At 30.4% G+C, this 27,813-nt stretch overlaps 1 protein-coding gene across 1 annotated transcript in view; it reads right to left on the bottom strand.

The window, feature by feature from the left end:
• Positions 1-314: 314 nt before the first annotated feature.
• Positions 315-27,813, bottom strand: part of LOC109601018 (mental retardation GTPase activating protein homolog 4) — a 117,574-nt gene continuing 90,075 nt past the window's right edge. Inside the window, exon 6 of the mRNA XM_049964004.1 lies at positions 315-399. Within this exon, the coding sequence (XP_049819961.1) occupies positions 379-399 (21 nt within the window). The 3' untranslated portion in view covers positions 315-378. The remainder of the gene's footprint in view (positions 400-27,813) is intronic.

Here is a 27,813-nt window from a genome sequence, read left to right on the forward strand (position 1 = left end):
ATCATTATTTATAATCATTAAAATTTTTGTACTGATGTTATAATTGAATAAATTTTATAAATTTACATTCGAATTCTTTTAGAGAAACATAATATTAAATTAAAACCCACACAATTACCCTTCCATTACATCTAAACATCATTAAGGTCTGACATTTTACATTTTTAAAATCACACAGTGTTTTTAATTAGTGTACAAAGTTCACCATCGAAACCACATCTATCAATCCACCTTTTTAGAGCTCGTGCAATTTTCCCATTTCGTCTGATGTCAAAGCAAATGGCGACATGCATATACTACCTTTGTGCGGCGTAATGTTCTTGTCATTATATTTATACGTCTATGATTGATGGTATTCTGGATGGCGGTGTTCGCGCTTCAACGTACCGTGAATGGATCCTGGAACAAAAACAAAATGAAAAATAATAAAAAAAAGAATCAGTACGAATACAGCAATACATAAAATAAACAAAACGAGAGAGGCGGAGGGCTTTTTTTCGTTAAACGCGTCCGCGGCGGATTAAATGGAAAACACATTTGTATGTGCACTGTGAAGTTTGTTTACGGAATCTGGATTAGTATTCGCGTCACCGTATATTTTTTTATTAATGGAGAAATAAAACGAGCCATATTTACTGTTATTATTTGGAGGGAATTCTGTTAAATTCATTTAGGTGTCGTGTTAACGTGTAAAATGGTGGATGCGCCGGGTACTAAAGAGGTAATTATAAAATTACCTATTAATTTTTCATTACAAAAAATTAATCAATAAAGAATGTGCATGTATAAATGATTAGGAAGATGTTTGATACAGGCATTTTGCATTTCTAATCGGAGGAGCTCGTGATGGGGTATGAAAAAGCGTCACACAAGAAGGAGCGACAAAATTGATCGTAAAACCATCCTCCGTCTAAGTACGGCCTTTTAAATTAATTCACAACATGTTGCGGCCGACGAGAGACGTGCTACCAAGTGAAAAGATTCCAGGTTCCCAGCATCGATGTTACATGTATTACATAATAGGTTATTGTTAATCAAAAACCGACAGATAACTTTTTGTAATAATAGACTTTAATTCGACCATAATAAAATTACGATTTTCATTGGTGCAGCACGATTTTTCCTTGTTGTTACCGTTGTGAAAGCTGCGGAGGTCTGTGGCCCCGAATCTCTCCGCCATCCACCCCGTCAATATTCATTAGTCGACCGCAGCTTCCGCCGCTCTGCCTTGTAATCAGCGCAAATTGATCCATTATTGGCAATCAATGATCCAATAATAAACGTCCGCCGCTAATCAGGACTCCCGATACATATACGAGCGATATTGGCACTTTGTGTGCCATTTTCCTTAATTGAATACGCCGCGGTCAAATGCGAATGTTTGGAGAGTGTCCTTTGGCATAATGGATCAAGTAACACGTTTTTAATGGGGTCGATCCAGTTTGAATGTCACAAGTTAAACAAAAATGAACTAAATTCGTCTCGTTTCAGATGATAATAATAAACGCAGACGCTAGTCAAGTTGTAAATAATTTAAATAACATAATCAACACTAATCTGTCGACATACTTTTTTGATGGACCCATGTTAACACATCACACGAATAAATCCTGATAAAACACAACCTACAACTAGTGTTGTCCTTTCATTATCTATATTTAAAACCAAATGTACGGAATTAACGTTTGTGGTATGTAAAACAGCGAAGCTGACACACACAAGTCATCAAAATTTACATGTGTCGTACAAGCGAGCGGGATTGGGCAGACACGGTATCGTTTTCGCGACACGTAGTAGAATCCGATGTAGTCGTTGTAAGGGTGATCTTGTTTTTGATAATATCCTGCTAATTGTTTACTTTGCGGGACAAGTGGTCGATTAGTTAAGCCAATCAACTGTTTTTAATTTATGATGCTGGTGGGTGTGCTGTTTTATTTTTGTCCAAATATTTTACACATGATTTTCAGGTTGATAACTTTTTATATCAATTAGATTAGTTACTTAAATTTTAGTATATTTCATAAACTAAATTTAAAGACTACGATCTAGCTTCTCTTGTCACCATTAAGCAATATGACACAAAACAAGATTTTCTTTTCTAAGTTTCGTATTTAATTAATTATACCTTCAAATTTTTGATACCAACTCATTAAGACAATCCAGCCTATCTCTAACCCATTCATCCGCCACAATCAGACAAACGACATCCCAAAATAAATTAACCAACCCTCCTAATTATCTCCCCTCACACTACCATCCATTCATTAAGAACCTCAGCCTTAGATTCTATCTAAAAACCAATTATTAACACACAAAATTGATACCCAACAATATTCAAATTTGTAGCCGGTCCATTACGGTCCCAGAACGTGTCCAATCCCACGGAAAAAAGGCATCGAATTGTATCCGTGGGCGTAGCGGGTACCATCCGGATGAACCGGATGGTCTTGAGAGGGGGTGTGAACAGGAAATGGTGGCGGGGGTGGTTAACCGTAAATCAGGGCCCGTAGGTGAGGCCCGCTAATTGGACCACGTCTGGGCTCATGGCGCCAACGCAACCCCGAGTATGCGGTACCGGAGGGCACACCTACGGTTCAGGGGCGTACCCCCAACCCTGACTGGGCCATGTAAACATGTGTAATGTTCCGAGATAAACTGAGTTTCATAGAAAATCAAGAATTACAACCACCTGGATAGTTTAAATGGATTTTAATGTATTTTGTATTTAAAAATACGTCGACAGTTGTTTATTCTGTCACACAAAATGATTGATATGTTCTAATTTAACATTTTTTTAATACTAAACTGGTTTCTTCTTGTTTAACAGTTTTTTAGAAGTTACTTTCTCAGTATCATATCCTGTAAACCGTAAAATTGATGTAATTATTTAACAAAATATGTTCCTAAAGTTGCAGTTGTTTTATGTACAGTTATGAGAATAAGACTAGAAACAAAAATATACAAGATGTTCCAGGATATGTGGACAATCTACCGGATTCATTTCCCCTAAAGAAATTTTTTTGCGGGGACCTCTTGTTTTATGTCTATTTGAGAATTATTTACTTGCTTCGATATTAATTAATAATTAATCACATATCCCTTATTCACCATATAAGATAAATTTATGAAACTCAGTCTTCATCTTTATCAGTTTGGGGGTGGTACCAAAAACACATAAATATTTAGTTTGACTTGGAACGAATTTGTGATGAAGGCTGGAAAACATATGAAGCTTATGTTAAATGGTTATTTACATTTTTAGTGTGCAAGTAATTATTTTTAATCTGATATTTGAGGATGGCTACTATATTTTATCTATCTCAAACTTTTCTGGAGCCACTAGTTGGATCTATTGCATCTATTATTAGCCTATATTAATATTAATTATACTGATTCTTATTAAAAATATGTGAGAATAAATTTTCGAATAAATTAAATATTAATATATTTATTTTTAAAAATTTGTAACAAGAGTCATGTCATTACACGTTCCACTACAATAATTTTACGATAGAAGATTGAGGTACTACATCAACAATTTCCGATAATGAAAATAATAATAATAATAATAAATTCCCTTGAAGAAGATCTTGTAATATCCAATCTGTCCAATTAATAACTGACCCAGAGAACTATCAATTGGGATCAATTGGGCGTGACTAACCTGAGTTTAATACTGCCCTGGACCGTTTGCTCTTGTTTTAATTAGGCTAACGATTCGCATTGATTTATTGAGTTACACCTGGTGTATACTGCGATGCGTCTTCCCTTTAATTGCTTGAAAATTATGTGCGGTTATTATGCGTCAATACTCTCGGGATAAGTGGCCGTTCAGTTTAATAGATTTCCCAGTGCTTATTATACATGCAAGAGTATCAACATAATATTTGTTTTAAATTAATTTATATTCTAATACTAATAATATGATAAAGAAGATTGGGGTAACTTTGTTAGCACTTCTGACCTTTTGAAACTGACCGAATATACATATATAATCATTTGATGTGGAATAGTGTTAAGTAAAGAGTGTTAAATTTAAAAGACAAACACTCTTGACAGCCTCAACAAGCCATTGTGTGATCATCGGACAAGAGGTGTGTGGGTCTATTATTATTTCCCCTTAATAACCGTCCTTTTCACGGCTAATGTTCACACCACAGGACGCCGACATCCGATACTTCTCCTTAAAAAGCCAAGAGATAAAGTGAGCCGGGGCACATCGAGCACCACTTCACAGCCAAGATGAGAGCCAGTCCCCGTATAGGTGTTACATCGGCCGGCCAAACGGATTATAAATGGAAGTGGATGTTTGTTTTTCTTCGGGACGTTTGTCAGCGGGCCGCATCCATCACTATTAACGCCACAAGTGTGACTATTAAAACGTTATCTTTCCGAAAATGTTTTTTTGATTCTATCCGTTTTCTGACACTTACGTCGTTTTTTTGTTATTTAAACTTTGTTTGTCATGGGATAAAGAAAACTAATAAAAATTACTAATCTAATTTTAACTAATACCAATAATTATTGCCCATCTTATGTGATAAAAATTAAAATTATCTTTAAAAAGTCGTTTATGGATTACAGTTGAGGTGTCGAGTTGTGAGTTACACGTGTTTGTTTGCGCGGGTCTTTAAGAAGATAACGGTGTCAGGAGTGATTGATTCACGACCGCGTAAAAACCTGAAGAGAAACGCACACCTTTTTCCAAGCCGCTCTCATTACAATCACGTGGAAACATCACACCTTGAGGGCTCTTTTTTGATATTAATTTATGCGATACAAGAGTTAAAAGATTAGTTTTTTATGGAGTGGTATCACTTGTAAGTTGCATGTTCCAGTTGTTTCTGTCTCTGTGGTTTAGAAGGGTGTAAGGAATTGAAAGTAATTTTAGAACGGAAGAACAAAATTTCTAACTGATTTTGAGAGTCGAAAAGTTGTCTCTAATTTTGTTTTACTGATTTCTAATGAGTATACTTCCACCCTTATCTGAAAATTATGAGACAGCTGTTGGCTCTTCTATTTCAAACAGCGTCGTTTTGTTAAACGACGCCACTCGACACCGCCACGATAAACCGGCAGTTTGCGATAAAATGCAGCCCAAGAATCAGACATTTGTTAAAGTGATTTACTGATGAGACAAACCCTCTACATAAGAGGTGGATGTTCCTTGCTTCTTCCAATAATAACATCATATTCAGCTAAAATATTCATTTCGATTCAATACCTAATGTAACTCTAATTTCAAGTTGATATTGTCTAATGTTTCCTCCAGTTGTGCGCTTTTCCCACAGAAGTGTTAATGAAGAAAATTGTCTAAAAACAGTTGCCAAACTCCGATCCCAATCAGTTGTTTGTTTCTATTCATAGTGCCATTCGCATAAATTAACCACCAAAGGATCTTTCAATGGGACATACGGCCCGTTGTCCATCTATCATCGATGGTTCGACGACGAAGGAAAAAAATAGGCTAGATGACGACGAGATGGTCCGGTCGACACATGTCGGTCTTCTGTGGCGCCATGGCGATAATTTACGATCGCCGGGAATTGTGGCGGTGGCACGCCTCCGATGCAAATGTGAGAGGGATGCTTTTGGTCAAATTAAAGTAAATCGTATCAATTTTATTAGTTTTGGGAAATCTTTAAGTTATTAGATAATAAATTTGAAACTTCCTCTCGAACTAGTTCTGTTACTGTTGCCACGAATATTTTGGTATATAACAGAAATTTTTAACTCAAATTACTTTTAAAAGGAAACAAAAAATATTAGAAATAAATTCATTCAACTTATATAAAAAGTGTGAATAAATAAATATACTAAATTTTAAAGACTAGTAAAACTAATTTAAAGTAAAAACAGATAGTTAAAGTAGTGGTATGTAAATGATGAGTTGTGTTATTTTCGTATCCCTCATTAGGCCAGTCCACATTTGGGGTAAAAAAGCTGATGGAGCAAAGCGTCAACTTTTAGTGCACCATTTAACTTCTCGCTCTTAAAAATGCAAATGTGTTCCTGAAACTTGCTGCTTCGCAGCACTTAAACCCAACCGAACGAATCAAGGCGTCTCTTCAACTTCAACCTATTAATAAATGTTCAACAAGCAGTTAAAAATGTGGCATATCCGCACCAATTTTGCAAGGAATGTGAACATTGTTACAAACCAATTAAGCTAATGAAAAGCCTGTTAAAATGTTTGGGGCTGTTCGATTTAACGACGTCCCATCAAGACATTTTTACTACCTTTTAATAAAACGTACGTGTCAAATCAATCACCACTGGCAGAGGAAACGGATCGTTATCTGCTTGTATATCTGTCATATTTTGAATTATGGCAAGCTAAGAGGATGGCTATTATCTGTATGTAGAAATGGTTGGAAAACAGGAGATCTATATTTATACGTGTCAAATAGGTAGTAAACAATCTGTAAAAATGTTTTTTTAGTACCTATGAATCATCAGTTAAAGAAATTCTTAGCTAACGGTTTTAAAACTTGTCACCAAGTTTGAAAGCCTTTGAATATTCAACAATTCTATTCATCATTGTCTACAATATTTTATGCTAAAACAATGAAAACAGAAAGTGTCGAGAACACGGAACAGAAGCTGGAATAGTTAATAATTACCTTCCTTTGATTAATATTTATATTAGGTATTGTTTCCTGTTCAATATGCAAGTCGGTAGTCATCCTAACAATACTATTAAAACGAACATTATGTTAAAGCTAATTAGACATGCTCAAAACATCTCTTAAATAGGGGAGGTCCGTTTTCTAGGTACAAACGAAAAATGTGTAATATAAATCACGGGACAGGAAAGACTCAGACGCTATCTGAATTCTAAAGTTACTAAGGTCTTTTTTACAGGGAACGGGGTCTATTCATAGAAACTGATTAATTTAGAGGGAGCGTATTTATACAACGCACGATTACTTAGTTAGAAATTAATTCAGCAGGGGCTAATGTATAATATAAATTCAATATTTGAAATACATATAAAAATATTCCTACAAACAAAAGCTTCACTGGATAATCATACAAATTTTTAGTAAATTTTTAGTAGTGGGGGAAATTTTGTTTGTTTTTTACTTATATTAGAACTAATTTTTGTTATAACAAACTTATTACAGTGTTAATAAAATTGAAGCTGACTTATTTTGACATCAAATACAGTAAAACTTGAGTTGTCATCTTTTTGGTAAAAACCGAAATAACTCCTTCTTTTAACTGAGTGAACTTCTTGAATTAGTACAGTACTTCCCCAGCTGTGTTTACAATTCCAGCCGGACAGATCGATGATCGTCCTTAACGGATGTCTTCCCTCCTGGCACATTTGCACCTGTTGTGGTGTAGAAAACGCGACTAGTTTCGACGGATTTTGTTCACTGCTTAAAAACATCTCGGGTAACCGATCTCGACGCGGAGTGAAATGTCTTAACGCTTAATTAACGTCACATGTGTGATATTCGGTTACCGCTCATTTATTTTTCGGGGTCGTAGTGCTTCCCGGACAATAAGATGGTGGTTCAGCTTGTAAATATATCGTTTTCGATGGGTTTTTTGGTAGGTTCTGGTTGCATTTTTTCTCAGCAATAATTATTACATGTGTAAGTTTTTGTTCGGCTTGTAATGAGGCGAAGTGAAACGTGAAACCGTGTAAATATGCGTTTTATTAGGATATATCATAACATTTTTTATTAACACGACATGAATAAACCTTTTAACAAGATCGTGTCTGGCAATGAAAATAAAATATTGTAACCACATTATATTATTGCTGGTTACAAATTTAAATAACTTGATAACAAAACATACACACACAAAAACTTCGTTCCTAACTCTTTGTATTCCTAAATTAAAACAGACGTGACTGGCCTAAACCCGAAAAATTTGAATATTACACCATTTCATTAAAATCATATTTCATCGAAATCACCGTCTGGACGTTTTTTGTCGTTCGCTTGTAATTTGCCTCATTACTCGTCATAATAAGTGACCGGTTGCTATGATATATTAACCTGTGGGCGTTATTTATTGTTTTTCTTTCATGTTTTTGACAAGCTTTTTGATATGTAATCTCAAATTTCCATCCGTGTACGGAGTAACGCGTGAAAAAACATTGCATGTAATGCATTAGGCATTCGGCCCTCGTTTTGTAAGGCCAGTGCCGAACACGGACAATTTCTGACACGAAACAAATAATAATTGCTTTTCATTTTGCTAGATTTTTGCTTTATCCATCAGATATTGCTGTAATTAAGCGTCAAAAACAACTGATAGGTTGTAGATATATATCATTATATTTTATGTCATAATAAATATCAAAATTCGTGATATATATTGAGTTATAAACTCAACTATATTGTCTATCGAGATTTTAATGGCTGTTATATTAAATTAACAATAGAAATAAAATCTTAACTCAAATTTAAATTCTGTTTTGAGTTACTTGAAGACAACAGTAGTTAAAGATCACTTCCCAAAAATAATTGACCAACAAAAAGGTTAACAGATGTATATCATGATATTTATATACTAAATATCAAAATTCGTGATATATATTAACTTATAAGGGGGCGAAAATAAAACTCCATCTTTTCAAATATTACTTCTGTTTAAAATTATTTGAGGATAACAATAGTAAATAAATTTTCAAAATATATTAATGGAAGTGGATCAGTCAGATAAACTCAATAATTATGGATTACAAAAATAAAGTAAAGAGATAACAATGATAATTTCCTGAGGTTCATTAAATTATTAAAATTTTATTTGTTTTAGAAATTCATATTATTTTCAATGTTTCATTTCATTATCATTAAGGATTGAAAAGTTATATTGATACTTTGTATATTTATTCAGTTACATTATTTTAACACCTAAAGAAATAAATATTTTTTCAAAAATTATAAAATTCGATATTCATAGTAATCTTAATTATTTTGTTTTTAATTTTTGAAATTTTTGGTAGTTTCCAAGATTATAATTTTTAGAAGGTTTTACCAGTAATTTAAATTTATACAATTTTAATAAATTTATTACATAGTGAATATAAAAATTGATGTAAAAATATATAAAATAAATTTTCATTGATGGAAATAGTCACAAATTATATATTTTTTGAAAAATATTTTTTTTCCCGATATTTTATAAGCAAATGGTTTCCATTTGAAATGGAAATATTAAAGAAAAAAATTATGATACTTTTCCAGATCCTGTTAAAAGTCAGTTTTCGTAGATATTTTCGATGAGAAACGTTTAAAAAATTCAATTGTAAACACTGAAGACACTGAAATTAAAAATTAGGTTCATTCATTTTTTCAATTATTAAAGTTTCATGAAGAGTATAACATATTTTTATTTATTATATATACTACTTTTTTATAAAAAAAAGTTATATTAATTTTTGCATCAAAACATCTTTTTATATATTTTTGAATTTGCGTTTTTTAACAAACAATATACAGGGCGTTTTACAATTTTTATATTATTTTATAGTTGGAATAATTTTTGACAATCCTTTCTATATAATTTTTCATAAATTTTATTAATTTATATTTATTAATATTATATATATATATATATATATATATATATATATATATATATATATATATATATATATATATATATATATATAATTTAATGTTTTATAATTGTTTTATTGTTTATATAATTGTTTTATACGATATTATAATAGGCATAATTTTGTTAAAAAAAATCATATTTTGTAACATTTTTTGTTTACCATTTTTTAGAGATACCTATCTAAAATTTTGATGCTTCGGTTGAATCAGAAGAGAGATTAATTCTGATTTTTCAAATAAAACTGGTAAATATAGTATTTTTATTTATTTTTTAATTTTTAATATATGCTAATGATTCGTTTTCCTATTGTTTTTTTTTCAAATAATTTTTAGGCCTGAATCAACTGACTAAAATATCTGTAATACTAATTCAATTTTTTGTTATACAACTTAATAAAATAATATCAGGAATCATTATTAGGATGTTAAGCATTTCCTTACCTTTTTCCTATTGCCTATTACTTATTTATGGCAATAATCTACTTAATTTTACTGTCACAAAATTTTAACACAATGACAGAATTTTACTCTTATTGTGATAAAACGATTACTTCTACAAATTTGCTTTGGATAGATTCATATTGTATATTATCAATAATATGTATATGTAAAAATTAAGAATGGTGATCTAAACATTAGAATTGTTGACAATATAAACATTTTGGTTAGTCAACTCATGTGCCTTTGAAAAACATAGATATCATGCAAAATGTAATATATCTAAGTTAAAAAGTTGATGTAACTGCTGTTTAATTAAAATTTCAGTTGATATTTTATTTAGTTTACTATAAACCTCAAATGAATAAAGTAGGTTAGGTTAGATATTTGGGGATTTTTAAGCATCTAAAAATCCCCAAAAATATGGAATATATTATAATATTCAACAATTCTAATATAATGAAATAAAAAAAAAACCTTAATATACCAACGAGTAATTTTTTCAGCCAAATAAAATTGATAGTGTGGCACATGGCAATTTGGATAATTACATGTTAATATAAACAAATAACTTGGATTCGAGCCTATCGGGGCGATTTATTCCGACCGCAATTCGAATTTAAATGATAATACTTGTGCATCGATTCCAGGGACAAAATGTAAACTGTCCCAATAAACATTTATTTACACAATATACTATAAATTCACCCCGCATTACATAACACTCCTGTTTACATTAAATGAAAATCCCCCCCTGTTTGTGAGTTATTCGCCACAATTTTATGATCAAGCAGCTATTAAGTGATATTCCAAAACTATTTGCTGATAAATTTCCACCGTCAAAACATTTTTGTGTCAACCAAAATCGCGTGGATGCGAGAATTGATCGTTTTCTAAATCCGAAACGCTTTTAAGCGATGAACTTCTCGTGCCAGCGGTTCGCTCTCAATCATTCGCCCTCCAAACACAGTCCAAGAGGATTAACAAATTTCGAGTTTTATTTTGAAAATCCCGACGCGCATTTATCAAAAGGGGATTAAAAGGTTTCGGTAAATCGCTCTAATTGAGACCTTGCTGGGAAGCACCTGTCAACGCGGCTATTTCGAAATAATTAAAAGAACCAACGAAAAATTGTAATTTTTTAGTGTCACTTATATTTTATTTTATTGAACTATAATCGAATATGTTTCGACGTTAAAATATAATTGGTAACTTGGCCTGGAGATTTACATAAAATATGTTTCCAACATATATTATGGCACTCGTTAACAAAAAACTGTAATAAAACGTAATAACCATAAGGTGAAAATATGCAAACTTAATCATTCGACACTTTGTGCAAGTATATCATCTGCCGTTTACAATGTCTCAATTGTCTGGAGGGTCGGGAATTAAACCATCAAATGGCACACAATCAAAAATTGGCGTTTACGATCGTGAAAACCGCGAACCCTTACCCAATGTGTGCCAATTAAAATTCCAATTAAGATACCTCGACGGGCACGATTTCCTCCACCTGGCCCGGCAACGTACAATTAACATTTTCGATGACGCCTCGGCTTGTTTATTCAGCAATAAGCGGTGCACTTACGTATTCAAACGTATGATTACCTTGTAAGCTCTGTAAACTGGAAGAGGTAATAACGTTAAATGGTTATCCATCATTCACGCGGCATCAAGATTAGAAACGTTTCGTAAAGGGCATGAGACGATAAATATACCGAATCGGCCCCAGAAAGAGATCGGGCTCATAATTTCAGGGAATCTTAGTACTAATAAGATACTTCGATAGGGCGAGTTTCAGGTCTTTATCTATAACCGCTTCTGAGTAAATCGAAAATACTGAAAATTGGGAAAAATTAATTTTCTCAGCGCTGTGTGAATCGATTGATCTAGATGCCGGATATGTTTTGGGGGACGATGGTAGCTTTTCGGAAAAAAAATGAGACCTATATCGGTTCACATGGACCTTAAAAAAAATGAGTTTATTTTCTTAATTTCAATTTTTAACCATCTTACGATTACGACACAATTATGAAACTATTTTTTTTTGAATTCCTCGTCCAATTTCCGATGAATATATGAGCTTTTGGAATTTTTAAAAACGGTACGCCATATTGAAAAAAAAAAAAATAAAATCCATTTTTTTGCTCAAAATAATTTTAATAATTTTACTCCTGAACTGATATGATACAGAACTTATTTGATAACTGTAGATAACCTTAAAATTATTGACTGTTGACATTCCAATGAAGCATTGGCTGTATTTTTATCTATATTTAATAATTATTTTTATTTGACTATATTATTATTTAAGGGAAAATATGTCAACATCCTAAACTAATAATTCTAAGTGTTGCATTTGTGCAAAATTCTTTAAAAAAAAACACCAGGTACTCCAAAATGTATAAAATCTGATGAAGATGCTGAAGAGTTCTCAGCTGCTTTTGAAGAAAACGAAACTTGAAGATGAGGATCAGGAAACATCGGTGGAAGATGAGTCAAGTACTGATGATTCATCATTCAATTTAGATGTTGTATGTGATGATGATACAGAAGAATGTTCAAATTAAGAGAACTGTTGCAACTCAGATATTGTTGTGTATGTTCTGTTTCTAATCCAAATCTAGTACTTGTACCTCAAGATGCCCGTATGCATTGCTTTATTAAATAAAGAATTTTCATTCCGAATGGGACTAGTCGTCATTAAATATCGATGTTAAAAATATTAAATAAAAAAAAATATTTTGATATGAGTGCATCTAATTTTTTCTGTTGTTTTCACTAGCTCAGTAATCAAGCAAAATTCCGTATCATATCAGTTCAAGAGTAAAATTATTAAAATTATTTTGATAAAAAAAAAAAATGGATTTTATTTTTTTTTTTTCAATATGGCGTACCGTTTTTAAAAATTTCAAAAGCCCATATATTCATCGGAAATTGGACGAGGAATTAAAAAAAAAAATAGTTTAATAATTGTGTCGTAATCGTAAGATGGTTAAAAATTGAAATTAAGAAAATAAACTCATTTTTTTTAAGGTCCTTGTGAACCGATATAGCTCTCATTTATTTTCCGAAAAGCTACCATCGTCCCCCAAAACATCTAGATCAATCAATCGATTAACACAGCGCTGAGAAAATTAATTTTTTCGAATTTTCAGTATTTTCGATTTACTCAGAAGCGGCTATAGATAAAGACCTGAAACTCGCACTATCGAAGTATCTTATTAGTACTAAGATTCCCTGAAATTATGAGCCCGATCTCTTTCTGGGGTCGATTTAGTATGTTTATCGTCTCATGGCCTTTATACATAAAATAATTGATCATGAAGTAAAAAATTAACCAAAACGAAATTAGTCGGGGAAAAATTGATCGTCGGAAAAATTACTGCGGTGGGTGAACGACATGATTCCGTTTCTTGTTTTTTGTGTCCCGTGATTATTTTCTGCGTCGGCTCGAATCTAGGTGATAAAATTTAAATTAAACATTTATGTAAATGACGCATGTAGCCCCCGTGTCGACAAAATCATACTCGTATACGATTTGATTAATTTCGTCGGCGCACGACAGCTCGCCGTGCCGTCGTTTCTTTTGCAGGACCGCATTCGGAAGCGGCGACCCAATTATGGTCATACATGGCGGCGGGTTTTGCATACTGTTTCGGCAAAATTTCGAATCAATCAACGCAAATTGCAGCCCATTAAATGCAAATCTTCGAAATCCGATATAAATGGCCTCGTGCCCCCGCTGGAACAAAGCCTATGAGGGAGCGGTACAACAAAAAAAATCCGGAACTGAAATTAAGCGTAATGCAACGTTGGTTAATTGTCCTGGAAATACACCTCGGACGAAACCCGTATTTTTCTTCCGAGCTCAAATTTATTATGACAAATGTACGGACAAAGGGTAATGCACAAGTGCACGTCGTTCTCTTTCTGTGTCGACGCGATAAATCACCAAGTCCGATTTCTCAGTTTATTAATTCTTCGAGCGGCGCATAATTGTACGTTTTGCGGCCCGCTCAGCCGCGCCACACACCGAATAAATCATCGTCGGGACATTTATTGGACAGCCAATGAATTTTTTATAACTTCTGGACGCACCACTCAAATTCATTTTATTATAATCGAAGGAATTTATAATTTATTCCTTCAAGACAAATTTGTCTTGGATAAAAATATTCGGATAACATCGAGGAATGTATGTTATAATTTAGTTTATGAAATTTATCAATGGATCTAAAGAGTGTCCCATTGACATCGATTTTCCTGAATTAAGCTTTGTGTCTGTAGAGTATTCTTGTTGAACAGCTGTCTTGAGTGAACATGGAGAATTACACGGTCATGCATTGAAAAGAAATTGAGAATCATACACAACCAACATGTCTAAAGTCTCCATAACAATAAAAACACTGAACTTTTTAAATAAACACTGCGATATTTAAAATTTTAAATGTTCTTAATGGTACTATGGTACTATCTATTCTAAAACATAACAGCGAAATTTAGAAAGTTTCTCATAATACTTTTTATGGTACTGGATATGATGAACACTAAAAACCAATTTATTTTTTTTTCATTTAATAATGATATATATAGCCAGAGAAGTAGCTCAAAATTCAAAATTAAACATTTTATCAAATTTTTTACAAAGAGATTTAATACAAAATTTGTTTAATAAGTATTCAAATTGATGAAAAACATTTCTGTAGAAAAATAAAATAAAATAATTGGAATACTGTTATCTAGAAGAATGACTTAAAGGAGATAAAAAATGTAAAGTTACATATTCCTAAAATTAAAATATGTCTACCAGTCTGTAGAATTTTTATAAACTTTTAGAATTGTACAATTTCAATAGAAATAAACAAAATGGTCCACTCTGAGACAAGTGGTTCTTCTCAAAATTCAAATTGAAGAAACATTTTTCAGAAGAAAATTTAAATCTTGCCTTTTGTTTCGTATATCATTAAGATTTCTAGTTTTTATCCCCATTATGGACTTCTTGTAGAAATGTTTATGATTGTATAAACTATCAATTAAAAATGTGAAACTTACTTGTAAAAAATATACTTAAATGTGAAAAATATTTGAAAATAATCAAAATTTAGTAGGACATTGAAATTTCGTCAATTGTAAATTAGCTGTTTTTCATCACATCGAAATTGTCGTTCTAGAACTTAAATTAAGTGAAATCATAAACTGAAAAACTCAAAAATATACTGTTATCTAAAAGAATAACTCAAAGGAGATAAAAAATGTAAAGTTATATATTCCTAAAATTAATATTTGTCTACCAGTGTGTATAATTTTTATAAACTTTGAAAATTGTACAATTTTAATGGAAATAAACAAAATGATCCACACTGAGACAAGTGATTCTTCTCAAAATTGAAAAACATTTTTCAATTTAGTAGGAAATTTAAATTTCGTCAATTATAAATCAGCTGTTTTTCATCACATGGAAATTGTCGTTCTAGAACTTAATCTAAGTGAAATCATAAACTGAAAAACACACAAAATGGTCCACACTGAGACAAGCGAGTTCTTCTCAAAATTCTAATTGAAGAAACATTTTTCAGTAGAAAAACCTATGTCATAACATTTCTAGTTTTTATCCTATTATTGTCTACTTATAGAAATTTTATGATTGTATAAACTTTCAATTAAAAATGTTAAACTTACTTGTAAAAAATATACTTCAATGTCAAAAATATTTGAAAATAATCAAAATTTAATTGAAATTTGAAATTCCATCAATTATAAATCAGTTGTTTTTCATCAGATCAAAATTGCCGTTCCAGAACTTAATCTGAGTCAAATCATAAAGTGAAGAACATAAAAATATACAGTTATCTAGGAGAAGGACTCAAAGGAGATAAAAAATATTAAGTAGATATATATACCTAAAACAAAAATTTCTCATCCAGAGACTAGAACTTTTATTGGAACTAGTACAATTTCAATACAGATAGACAAAATGGTCCACACTGAGACAAGTGGTCTCTAAACGCCTATTAATGTAATTGTCCTTCACCCCATGAATAAGTGACGTACAAACGAGGCGAACCAATTTCGTCCATTACTTGCCTCATACAAAATCCAGCGCTGTGAAAAAGTGATAATACCTGCACTTCGACAATTGCATTTTTAATTTCGGGAAAGCGCCGCGAGGAAACCGACCGTCCGGACAACAGAGACGGGAGATTCGGCCGAACACTTCTAAATATGCCCCCGTAAATTAGTAAACATCTCGTAAACAGGTTTTTGACAACTGTAAAAGCATTACGCTGTTCATCATTTATTCAGCATTAAAACAGTATAAACAACAACTGTTATTTGTTTTTCTTCGTGTTATTATATTTGTGTCGCATGCGCAAATGTGACGCGAGACAAATGAGACGACTTAGCGCCCAAATTCCTATCCCCCGTTCGAAATAACGGCGTTCCTGAAACTAGTTATGGTAGATCGGGAACCAAATCAGAAAATTTAACTGAAATACTTCAAAATAATACAAGTTTCTATAACTAAATTAATTTGTTTGTACAATTTATAGTATAAATGTGGTACCATCACTTGGTTCCACTTGAGAACTCTTTTATTATTCATTACAGAATTCTGAAGACTTCTCCAAATGACGCAGTAAGAAAAACTAGGCAATATATTAAAAATAAAAAAAACATCTTAATTTTATTTTGCTTAATTTTATATCCCACAAGTTTTCTCTGGAACGCCGTGGAGAGTTTGGTATTCGTAATTTGTCGCCAGGAATTAAGACTCTTGATTGAAGGCAGTGAGTGTTCTCCGTGACGCCAAAGTCACAAATAACCCGTGAACGAGACACACTCGGCACACTCTCGCCGAAACTTTATATACTGCGTGTTTATCAACCCGCTGCCAGCTCCTGTCCTATTTGCGGTCGCGTTTCGGAGGGTGACTCCTTCAAAAACCAACACCGACAGGATATTTATTCTGCGGCAGTTCGAATGTTTCCTTTTCTGTATGACACAACATCGCTAATTTGCAGTTTGATGGGCTTAAAGTGATTTACACACTTGGTGGGTGCACTGGAATTTACTGCCAAGAACCCCTTTCAAACATTGTCAAAGAAATTTCGCCGAATTTCAGGTTGTTCAGTTATTTTTAAACTACTAGAATTGTGAACAAAGTTTGAGTCTTGAGTTTTTACTCAATCCAGTTTTTCTTAAAGCTTCTTTGCTATATACTAAGAGACGTAGATGATTAGTGAATATTATTTAGTAAATACAAGGCTCACTTAATATATATTCAATTTCTGTCTAAAATTTCTAGACAATGATATATTTTGAAGACTTTCAATGTCCTCAATCATTGGGTAAAATTAGTTTTAAGAGATACATTCAGAAAATTCATAAAACAATGGAAAATAATATTAACAAGAATTTTTTTTTATTTTTTCCTTTACTTCTTTCCAACATTTAAATTATTTCATTTTAGAAACGTATATCCAACCTTTTCTGTCATTTCTTTAAGGTAATGCATTCAAAAGATCTTTCTGTGATTAATTTTCAATTTCTGTCTAAAATTTCTAGACAAGGATATATTTTGAAGACTTTCAATGTCCTCAATCATTGGGTAAAATTACTTTTAAGAGATACATTCAGAAAATTTATAAAACAATTGAAAATAATATTAGTAAGAATATTTTTTTATTTTTTCCTTTACTCATTTCCAGCATTTAAATTATTTCATTTTAGAAACGTATATCCAACCTTTTCTGTCATTTCTTTAAGGTAATGCATTCAAAAGATCTTTCTGTGATTAATTTTCAATTTCTGTCTAAAATTTCTAGACAAGGATATATTTTGAAGACTTTCAATGTCCTCAATCATTGGGTAAAATTACTTTTAAGAGATACATTCAGAAAATTCATAAAACAATTGAAAATAATATTAGTAAGAATATTTTTTTATTTTTTCCTTTACTTCTTTCCAGCATTTAAATTATTTCATTTTAGAAACGTATATCCAACCTTTTCTCAATCATTTCTTTAAGGTAATGCATTCAAAAGATCTTGTGATGTAATTAATTTTCAATTTCTGTCTAAAATTTCTAGACAAGGATATATTTTGAAGACTTTCAATGTCCTCAATCATTGGGTAAAATTACTTTTAAGAGATACATTCAGAAAATTCATAAAACAATGGGAAATAATATTAGCAAGAATTTTTTTTTTATTTTTTCCTTTACTTCTTTCCAACATTTAAATTATTTCATTTTAGAAACGTATATCCAACCTTTTCTCAATCATTTCTTTAAGATAATGCATTCAAAAGATCTTGTGATGTAATTAATTTTCAATTTCTGTCTAAAATTTCTAGACAAGGATATATTTTGAAGACTTTCAATGTCCTCAATCATCGGGTAAAATTAGTTTTAAGAGATACATTCAGAAAATTCATAAAACAATGGAAAATAATATTAGCAAGAATATTTTTTTATTTTTTCCTTTACTTCTTTCCAACATTTAAATTATTTCATTTTAGAAACGTATATCCAACTTTTTCTCAGTCATTTCTTTAAGGTAATGCATTCAAAAGATCTTCCTGTGATTAATTTTCAATTTCTGTCTAAAATTTCTAGACAAGGATATATTTTAAAGACTTTCAATGTCCTCAATCATTGGGTAAAATTACTTTTAAGAGATACATTCAGAAAATTCATAAAACAATGGAAAATAATATTAGCAAGAATTTTTTTTTATTTTTTCCTTTACTTCTTTCCAACATTTAAATTATTTCATTTTAGAAACGTATATCCAACCTTTTCTCAATCATTTCTTTAAGATAATGCATTCAAAAGATCTTGTGATGTAATTAATTTTCAATTTCTGTCTAAAATTTCTAGACAAGGATATATTTTGAAGACTTTCAATGTCCTCAATCATCGGGTAAAATTAGTTTTAAGAGATACATTCAGAAAATTCATAAAACAATGGAAAATAATATTAGCAAGAATCTTTTTTTATTTTTTCCTTTACTTCTTTCAACATTTAAATTATTTCATTATAGAAACGTATATCCAACCTTTTCTCAGTCATTTCTTTAAGGTAATGCATTCAAAAGATCTTCCTGTGATTAATTTTCAATTTCTGTCTAAAATTTCTAGACAAGGATATATTTTGAAGACTTCCAATGTCCTCAATCATTGGATAAAATTACTTTTAAGAGATACATTCAGAAAATTCATAAAACAATGGAAAATAATATTAGCAAGAATATTTTTTTATTTTTTCCTTTACTTCTTTCCAACATTTAAATTATTTCATTTTAGAAACGTATATCCAACTTTTTCTCAGTCATTTCTTTAAGGTAATGCATTCAAAAGATCTTCCTGTGATTAATTTTCAATTTCTGTCTAAAATTTCTAGACAAGGATATATTTTAAAGACTTTCAATGTCCTCAATCATTGGGTAAAATTACTTTTAAGAGATACATTCAGAAAATTCATAAAACAATGGAAAATAATATTAGCAAGATTTTTTTTTTATTTTTTCCTTTACTTCTTTCCAACATTTAAATTATTTCATTTTAGAAACGTATATCCAACCTTTTCTCAATCATTTCTTTAAGATAATGCATTCAAAAGATCTTGTGATGTAATTAATTTTCAATTTCTGTCTAAAATTTCTAGACAAGGATATATTTTGAAGACTTTCAATGTCCTCAATCATTGGGTAAAATTACTTTTAAGAGATACATTCAGAAAATTTATAAAACAATTGAAAATAATATTAGTAAGAATATTTTTTTATTTTTTCCTTTACTTATTTCCAGCATTTAAATTATTTCATTTTAGAAACGTATATCCAACCTTTTCTGTCATTTCTTTAAGGTAATGCATTCAAAAGATCTTTCTGTGATTAATTTTCAATTTCTGTCTAAAATTTCTAGACAAGAATATATTTTGAAGACTTTCAATGTCCTCAATCATTGGGTAAAATTACTTTTAAGAGATACATTCAGAAAATTCATAAAACAATTGAAAATAATATTAGTAAGAATATTTTTTTATTTTTTCCTTTACTTCTTTCCAGCATTTAAATTATTTCATTTTAGAAACGTATATCCAACCTTTTCTCAATCATTTCTTTAAGGTAATGCATTCAAAAGATCTTGTGATGTAATTAATTTTCAATTTCTGTCTAAAATTTCTAGACAAGGATACATTTTGAAGACTTTCAATGTCCTCAATCATTGGGTAAAATTACTTTTAAGAGATACATTCAGAAAATTCATAAAACAATGGAAAATAATATTAGCAAGATTTTTTTTTTATTTTTTCCTTTACTTCTTTCCAACATTTAAATTATTTCATTTTAGAAACGTATATCCAACCTTTTCTCAATCATTTCTTTAAGATAATGCATTCAAAAGATCTTGTGATGTAATTAATTTTCAATTTCTGTCTAAAATTTCTAGACAAGGATATATTTTGAAGACTTTCAATGTCCTCAATCATTGGGTAAAATTACTTTTAAGAGATACATTCAGAAAATTTATAAAACAATTGAAAATAATATTAGTAAGAATATTTTATTTTTTCCTTTACTTATTTCCAGCATTTAAATTATTTCATTTTAGAAACGTATATCCAACCTTTTCTGTCATTTCTTTAAGGTAATGCATTCAAAAGATCTTTCTGTGATTAATTTTCAATTTCTGTCTAAAATTTCTAGACAAGAATATATTTTGAAGACTTTCAATGTCCTCAATCATTGGGTAAAATTACTTTTAAGAGATACATTCAGAAAATTCATAAAACAATTGAAAATAATATTAGTAAGAATATTTTTTTATTTTTTCCTTTACTTCTTTCCAGCATTTAAATTATTTCATTTTAGAAACGTATATCCAACCTTTTCTCAATCATTTCTTTAAGGTAATGCATTCAAAAGATCTTGTGATGTAATTAATTTTCAATTTCTGTCTAAAATTTCTAGACAAGGATACATTTTGAAGACTTTCAATGTCCTCAATCATTGGGTAAAATTACTTTTAAGAGATACATTCAGAAAATTCATATAACAATGGAAAATAATATTAGCAAGAATTTTTTTTTTATTTTTTCCTTTACTTCTTTCCAACATTTAAATTATTTCATTTTAGAAACGTATATCCAACCTTTTCTCAATCATTTCTTTAAGGTAATGCATTCAAAAGATCTTGTGATGTAATTAATTTTCAATTTATGTCTAAAATTTCTAGACAAGGATATATTTTGAAGACTTTCAATGTCCTCAATCATCGGGTAAAATTAGTTTTAAGAGATACATTCAGAAAATTCATAAAACAATGGAAAATAATATTAGCAAGAATATTTTTTTATTTTTTCTTTTACTTCTTTCCAACATTTAAATTATTTCATTTTAGAAACGTGTATCCAACCTTTTCTCAGTCATTTCTTTAAGGTAATGCATTCAAAAGATCTTCCTGTGATTAATTTTCAATTTCTGTCTAAAATTTCTAGACAAGGATATATTTTGAAGACTTCCAATGTCCTCAATCATTGGATAAAATTACTTTTAAGAGATACATTCAGAAAATTCATAAAACAATGGAAAATAATATTAGCAAGAATATTTTTTTATTTTTTCCTTTACTTCTTTCCAACATTTAAATTATTTCATTTTAGAAACGTATATCCAACTTTTTCTCAGTCATTTCTTTAAGGTAATGCATTCAAAAGATCTTCCTGTGATTAATTTTCAATTTCTGTCTAAAATTTCTAGACAAGGATATATTTTAAAGACTTTCAATGTCCTCAATCATTGGGTAAAATTACTTTTAAGAGATACATTCAGAAAATTCATAAAACAATGGAAAATAATATTAGCAAGATTTTTTTTTTATTTTTTCCTTTACTTCTTTCCAACATTTAAATTATTTCATTTTAGAAACGTATATCCAACCTTTTCTCAATCATTTCTTTAAGATAATGCATTCAAAAGATCTTGTGATGTAATTAATTTTCAATTTCTGTCTAAAATTTCTAGACAAGGATATATTTTGAAGACTTTCAATGTCCTCAATCATTGGGTAAAATTACTTTTAAGAGATACATTCAGAAAATTTATAAAACAATTGAAAATAATATTAGTAAGAATATTTTTTTATTTTTTCCTTTACTTATTTCCAGCATTTAAATTATTTCATTTTAGAAACGTATATCCAACCTTTTCTGTCATTTCTTTAAGGTAATGCATTCAAAAGATCTTTCTGTGATTAATTTTCAATTTCTGTCTAAAATTTCTAGACAAGAATATATTTTGAAGACTTTCAATGTCCTCAATCATTGGGTAAAATTACTTTTAAGAGATACATTCAGAAAATTCATAAAACAATTGAAAATAATATTAGTAAGAATATTTTTTTATTTTTTCCTTTACTTCTTTCCAGCATTTAAATTATTTCATTTTAGAAACGTATATCCAACCTTTTCTCAATCATTTCTTTAAGGTAATGCATTCAAAAGATCTTGTGATGTAATTAATTTTCAATTTCTGTCTAAAATTTCTAGACAAGGATACATTTTGAAGACTTTCAATGTCCTCAATCATTGGGTAAAATTACTTTTAAGAGATACATTCAGAAAATTCATAAAACAATGGAAAATAATATTAGCAAGAATTTTTTTTTATTTTTTCCTTTACTTCTTTCCAACATTTAAATTATTTCATTTTAGAAACGTATATCCAACCTTTTCTCAATCATTTCTTTAAGATAATGCATTCAAAAGATCTTGTGATGTAATTAATTTTCAATTTCTGTCTAAAATTTCTAGACAAGGATATATTTTGAAGACTTTCAATGTCCTCAATCATTGGGTAAAATTACTTTTAAGAGATACATTCAGAAAATTCATAAAACAATTGAAAATAATATTAGTAAGAATATTTTTTTATTTTTTCCTTTACTTCTTTCCAGCATTTAAATTATTTCATTTTAGAAACGTATATCCAACCTTTTCTCAATCATTTCTTTAAGGTAATGCATTCAAAAGATCTTGTGATGTAATTAATTTTCAATTTCTGTCTAAAATTTCTAGACAAGGATACATTTTGAAGACTTTCAATGTCCTCAATCATTGGGTAAAATTACTTTTAAGAGATACATTCAGAAAATTCATATAACAATGGAAAATAATATTAGCAAGAATTTTTTTTTTATTTTTTCCTTTACTTCTTTCCAACATTTAAATTATTTCATTTTAGAAACGTATATCCAACCTTTTCTCAATCATTTCTTTAAGGTAATGCATTCAAAAGATCTTGTGATGTAATTAATTTTCAATTTCTGTCTAAAATTTCTAGACAAGGATATATTTTGAAGACTTTCAATGTCCTCAATCATCGGGTAAAATTAGTTTTAAGAGGTACATTCAGAAAATTCATAAAACAATGGAAAATAATATTTGTAAGAATCTTTTTTTATTTTTTCCTTTACTTCTTTCCAACATTTAAATTATTTCATTATAGAAACGTATATCCAACCTTTTCTCAGTCATTTCTTTAAGGTAATGCATTCAAAAGATCTTCCTGTGATTAATTTTGTTGAGAAATTACTGCACCGCTACCAAATTAACAAAATTGAAATACGTCTTCAAGATAAGTACGTTCTCAGTATAAAATATGTAAAATAATAACGGATGATTCGGTTATCTAGTAAGAAGATCTTCGTGCAAATTTGGGATAGAGAGGAAGTAGCAACTGGTCGGAAAATTATGTTGTAATATCTCCTTTATTAATGCAACTCACTGTATTTCTTTAACACCACAATTATTGGATTTTCATTTGGCAATCTTTTTTGGATCCTCGGTCCCTTTGAAGACCTCATAAAGGTCCAATAGCACGTATTTCGCGACACGGTCCATTGGACCGACGTATATGGCGATCGCAGCTAACATCGATATTACACCTGGTCATCTTCTTACGGAGCCAATTAAAAAAATATACGTGCGTATACGAAACGAGCGCGCTTGTAATTTACTAACGAGACTCTTCGAAGGGAACATGGATAAAAGCGGTCTTAAAATTCCGACAGGCTTGACTGGAAGGATGACGGCATTGGAAGAGGTCATAAAAAATAAGTTTGCCATCATATAATAATGATGATAAAATAAGAAATATACGACTCTGACTTAGAACAATTAAAATACAGTTGTTCAAAAGTTCTTTAAGTGAGCAATCAAAATTCTCAACAAGACTGTCCCATAAAAAAGGCCAAGTCGAATCTAAATAATGCCATTAGTCATGCCACCAGCTAATTATAACAGCTGATAACGCTACCAGTGATTTATTCGCCCGAGATGGATGCATGTCTTTACTGCCTTTTCTGCAGCATTTACACGAAATACGAAAATAATAAAATGTAAATTATATCTACCATCGGCATGGCTTGGCGAAAACGGTAAAAAAAACAGCTTGGAGAAGATAAAAAAGTCGGGGAGACTGTTCTCGGGCGGTAGTGCTGATTTAATTCCGAGATACCAATCAAATATGTAAATCGTTTGGCGGAGCATTGTTTTGAGTTTTTTGTTGTCGCCCAATCCCCGCATACATCAGCATAAGGTCAATTGTTGGGCCAGCAATTAAATCGACGCGGAGGCAATTAAGAGAAACGGGTACGGGAGCGGTTATTATTACATATTTAAATATAAGTGAATTCATCGGCAGATTCTCAACGCCGTCATTACCATACAATCTGTGCACTTATGACGGATCCTCGAAACAATCAACAATCACAGTACATACGAGCACATTGTTAGGTCGACGATTTCATCTCGCAATTAGTCGAGTTTGTTTTTCTTTTTGCATTAGTCACGAATGAATATAATTTGAAGAGCCTTCACTCATAACCAGATATGAGTATTTCCATAAAAAAAATTACGAAGAAAATCCTAAAATTAACATCACATTTTGATAATGTTCAAATATTAGAATAAAAGAAGAAAATAACTTCTCAAGTTTTGTTATAAAAAATTGCTCAAAGTATCTAAATAATAATTTTAATATTTTATATCTTTGAAGAATTTCTGGATGTGATATATATGATTCTCCAAATATCCTTACACCATGTTCCCTGCAATTACGACTGTTCCCTAAGGTTTCCCTGCAATTTACGACTTTCTCATATGTAGCACTTCTAATCTGTGTAATCTGTGATGTAATCGAGCAAAATCGTTGACAAACAAAAACTAGTTTCAAATGTCGTCATAAAAATTGACTACTGTAATCTTTTAAAACAGATTCCGGTCAACAACACCTCTAAATACTTTTCTCCCTAAAGGCTAAAAAATATTTATAAATTATTCTAAGAAGACAAAAGGAAAATCTTTCTTTTAATACCAAATTTATTGACTTTCGTTGATCAAAACAGGAGTTATTGATTTTAAGAGATGCAGTATGATTAACTCAAATTAATGCACCTTAATATTGAAAAATTGTAAGGAAAATGATATTTCTAATGCCCTAATTTCAAAAATTGAAAAATATTATTATCGAAATATTTGTTACCAATTTCTTTATGATAATTGACGATTACAACCAACTACGTGAAGAGATTCTGGCCCAAACCACCAAATATATAAACTCTTTGACACATTCTCCGGCTTCTTGGCCTTGTGTGTGCTGATATCCAACGGCTATTTTAAAATAAGCAACGCCTGAACTCGACCATGAATAGTACTGAGCACCATTCATCTTCTCAATTAACATGTTTTGTAGCCCATGCTAATCTTTCATGTCGATGTTGGATAGTAAACGAGAAAATCGACGAGATACCAAAGTAAAGATTTGTAGTCATTGTCTGATAATTCGCGATAGGGTTCCAGTGGCATCATGAAGCCGTTGCGACTGTACTGGCACAATGAATAACGTAGTTAAAGTGACATATCAATCATCTAGTACGATCATAATTCTGGGATGGCTTGCTCGTTGTGGCTTAGCAACAATATTCACATTTCTAAATCTAGACGTAACACTAGAAGTAAAAACTTTCCAAACAATCAAAAACCTCGCAATTTGGATTTGAAGGAAACAATTTTGAGGCATTTTGCAGCCCTACCTAACTTCATATTCATATTCATATTGGGTCAATTCAATTCAAATTGAATTGAGAATCAGCTCATCTGTATTTTTAACGTTGTTTCTAATTTTTATTTGTTTTGTTCATTTCCCATGCTATGAAAAAAAAAATCTTTGTAGAAATTTCGTTTTTATGAATGGAAATTGGTACTATCAACATTAATAAAAACATTTGAAGTAAAAAAAAAGTATGTCATCATCAAGGTTAAAAAAGAAATATACATATTAAAACACATTAATTTTTTTCGGCAGTGCAATTAATATAACAATTAAAATAATAAAAAACTTGTAGATGTACGGTACAAACATTAGATGGCACGTACAGGATCAAACTGGATATGGTCTTACATTGGCTAAATTATCAATATTTACTTGTAGACTGAAAGTAGATGACTATGAAAGACATCGACAGAATCTAGGAAAAATTCATGAATTATATAATTCGCATGGAATTTAAAAATAAACGTTCCTCATTTGTACACTGCCATTTTTTACCTATACATATAAATAAAATTGGAGTGTCTGTTTGTAATATTGAAATAACCGTTTTTTACTACATGCATATGAATATAAATACGGTACATATACCAAAATAACATTTTTTACAATTTTTGTCTCTCTGTCTGTCTGTCTGTTTGTTCCAGCTAATCTCTGAAACGGCTGGACCGATTTTGACGGGACTTTTATTGGCAGGTAGCTGATGTAATAAGGAGTAACTTAGGCTACTTTTATTTTAGAAAATAAAGTAATGTTTCAATGTCCAAGTACTGTCCAGTACCATTATAATTCCATCGATTCGTTCTTCTTATCTTATCTTCAAATTCAAAATATTTTGTTACATTTTTACTGTTTTCCTTTTTTACCTTTAAGTAATAATTATAAATAATTATAAATTAAGTACATTTGTGTTCAATATTCAGATTTATATTGAAATTGATAAATTATTTATAGGTTATTTTATTTAGTTAGTAACGTAGATAGTTGTTTTTTTCTAATATTTAGTTATGCCTAAAAGAAAGCCAAATCTCTCTAAAAACATGAGAAAGGCCAAAAGCCAAAGATTGCGACGTGAAAATGAATCTGAACAAGATAGGGAAAGTCGTCTTACAAATTGCAGATGACGGATGTCCAGTCGGCTGCAGAATGGCATTACCACTTTCCAAACAAAATCCTTTGCGACCCTCTCTTGCTAAGCCCCGCCCAGAACCCCAAAAAAATGTAGGCCGTAAAACCCAGGTATACGTAACAAAGGGTCAATTGCGGATCAAAAAATTTACTCCTATCGATTATATAATAAGTATTTCATATTTTTGGAAATACTTCATGAGAAAATTAGACTAAATTATAGAAACTTAGTTTTTGTAAATTATTATCACAGGTAGTCATAAATTAAATAAAATAGCCCTATTTATAAAAATTAATAAAAATGTATAAAATTAGAAAAAAAATTCTTTATTTTTCTCTCATCTGTTATGAATTAAAATTAATCCTATTGACATATACTAAGATATTTATGATTTTATTAATATATAGCAGAGGTGGCCAACCTGAGGCTCTTTGGAGAATTATTTGTGGCTCTCGATAAATGTATTCCCGTTCCCTTTTCATTCCAGAATTATCAAGAGAAGTAAGATAAACGTTTAATTTTTAATATTTTAATTCAATA

The sequence above is a fragment of the Aethina tumida genome, chromosome 2 (genome assembly GCF_024364675.1).
Source record: "Aethina tumida isolate Nest 87 chromosome 2, icAetTumi1.1, whole genome shotgun sequence".
In the NCBI taxonomy this organism is placed as follows: Eukaryota; Metazoa; Arthropoda; class Insecta; order Coleoptera; family Nitidulidae; genus Aethina; species Aethina tumida.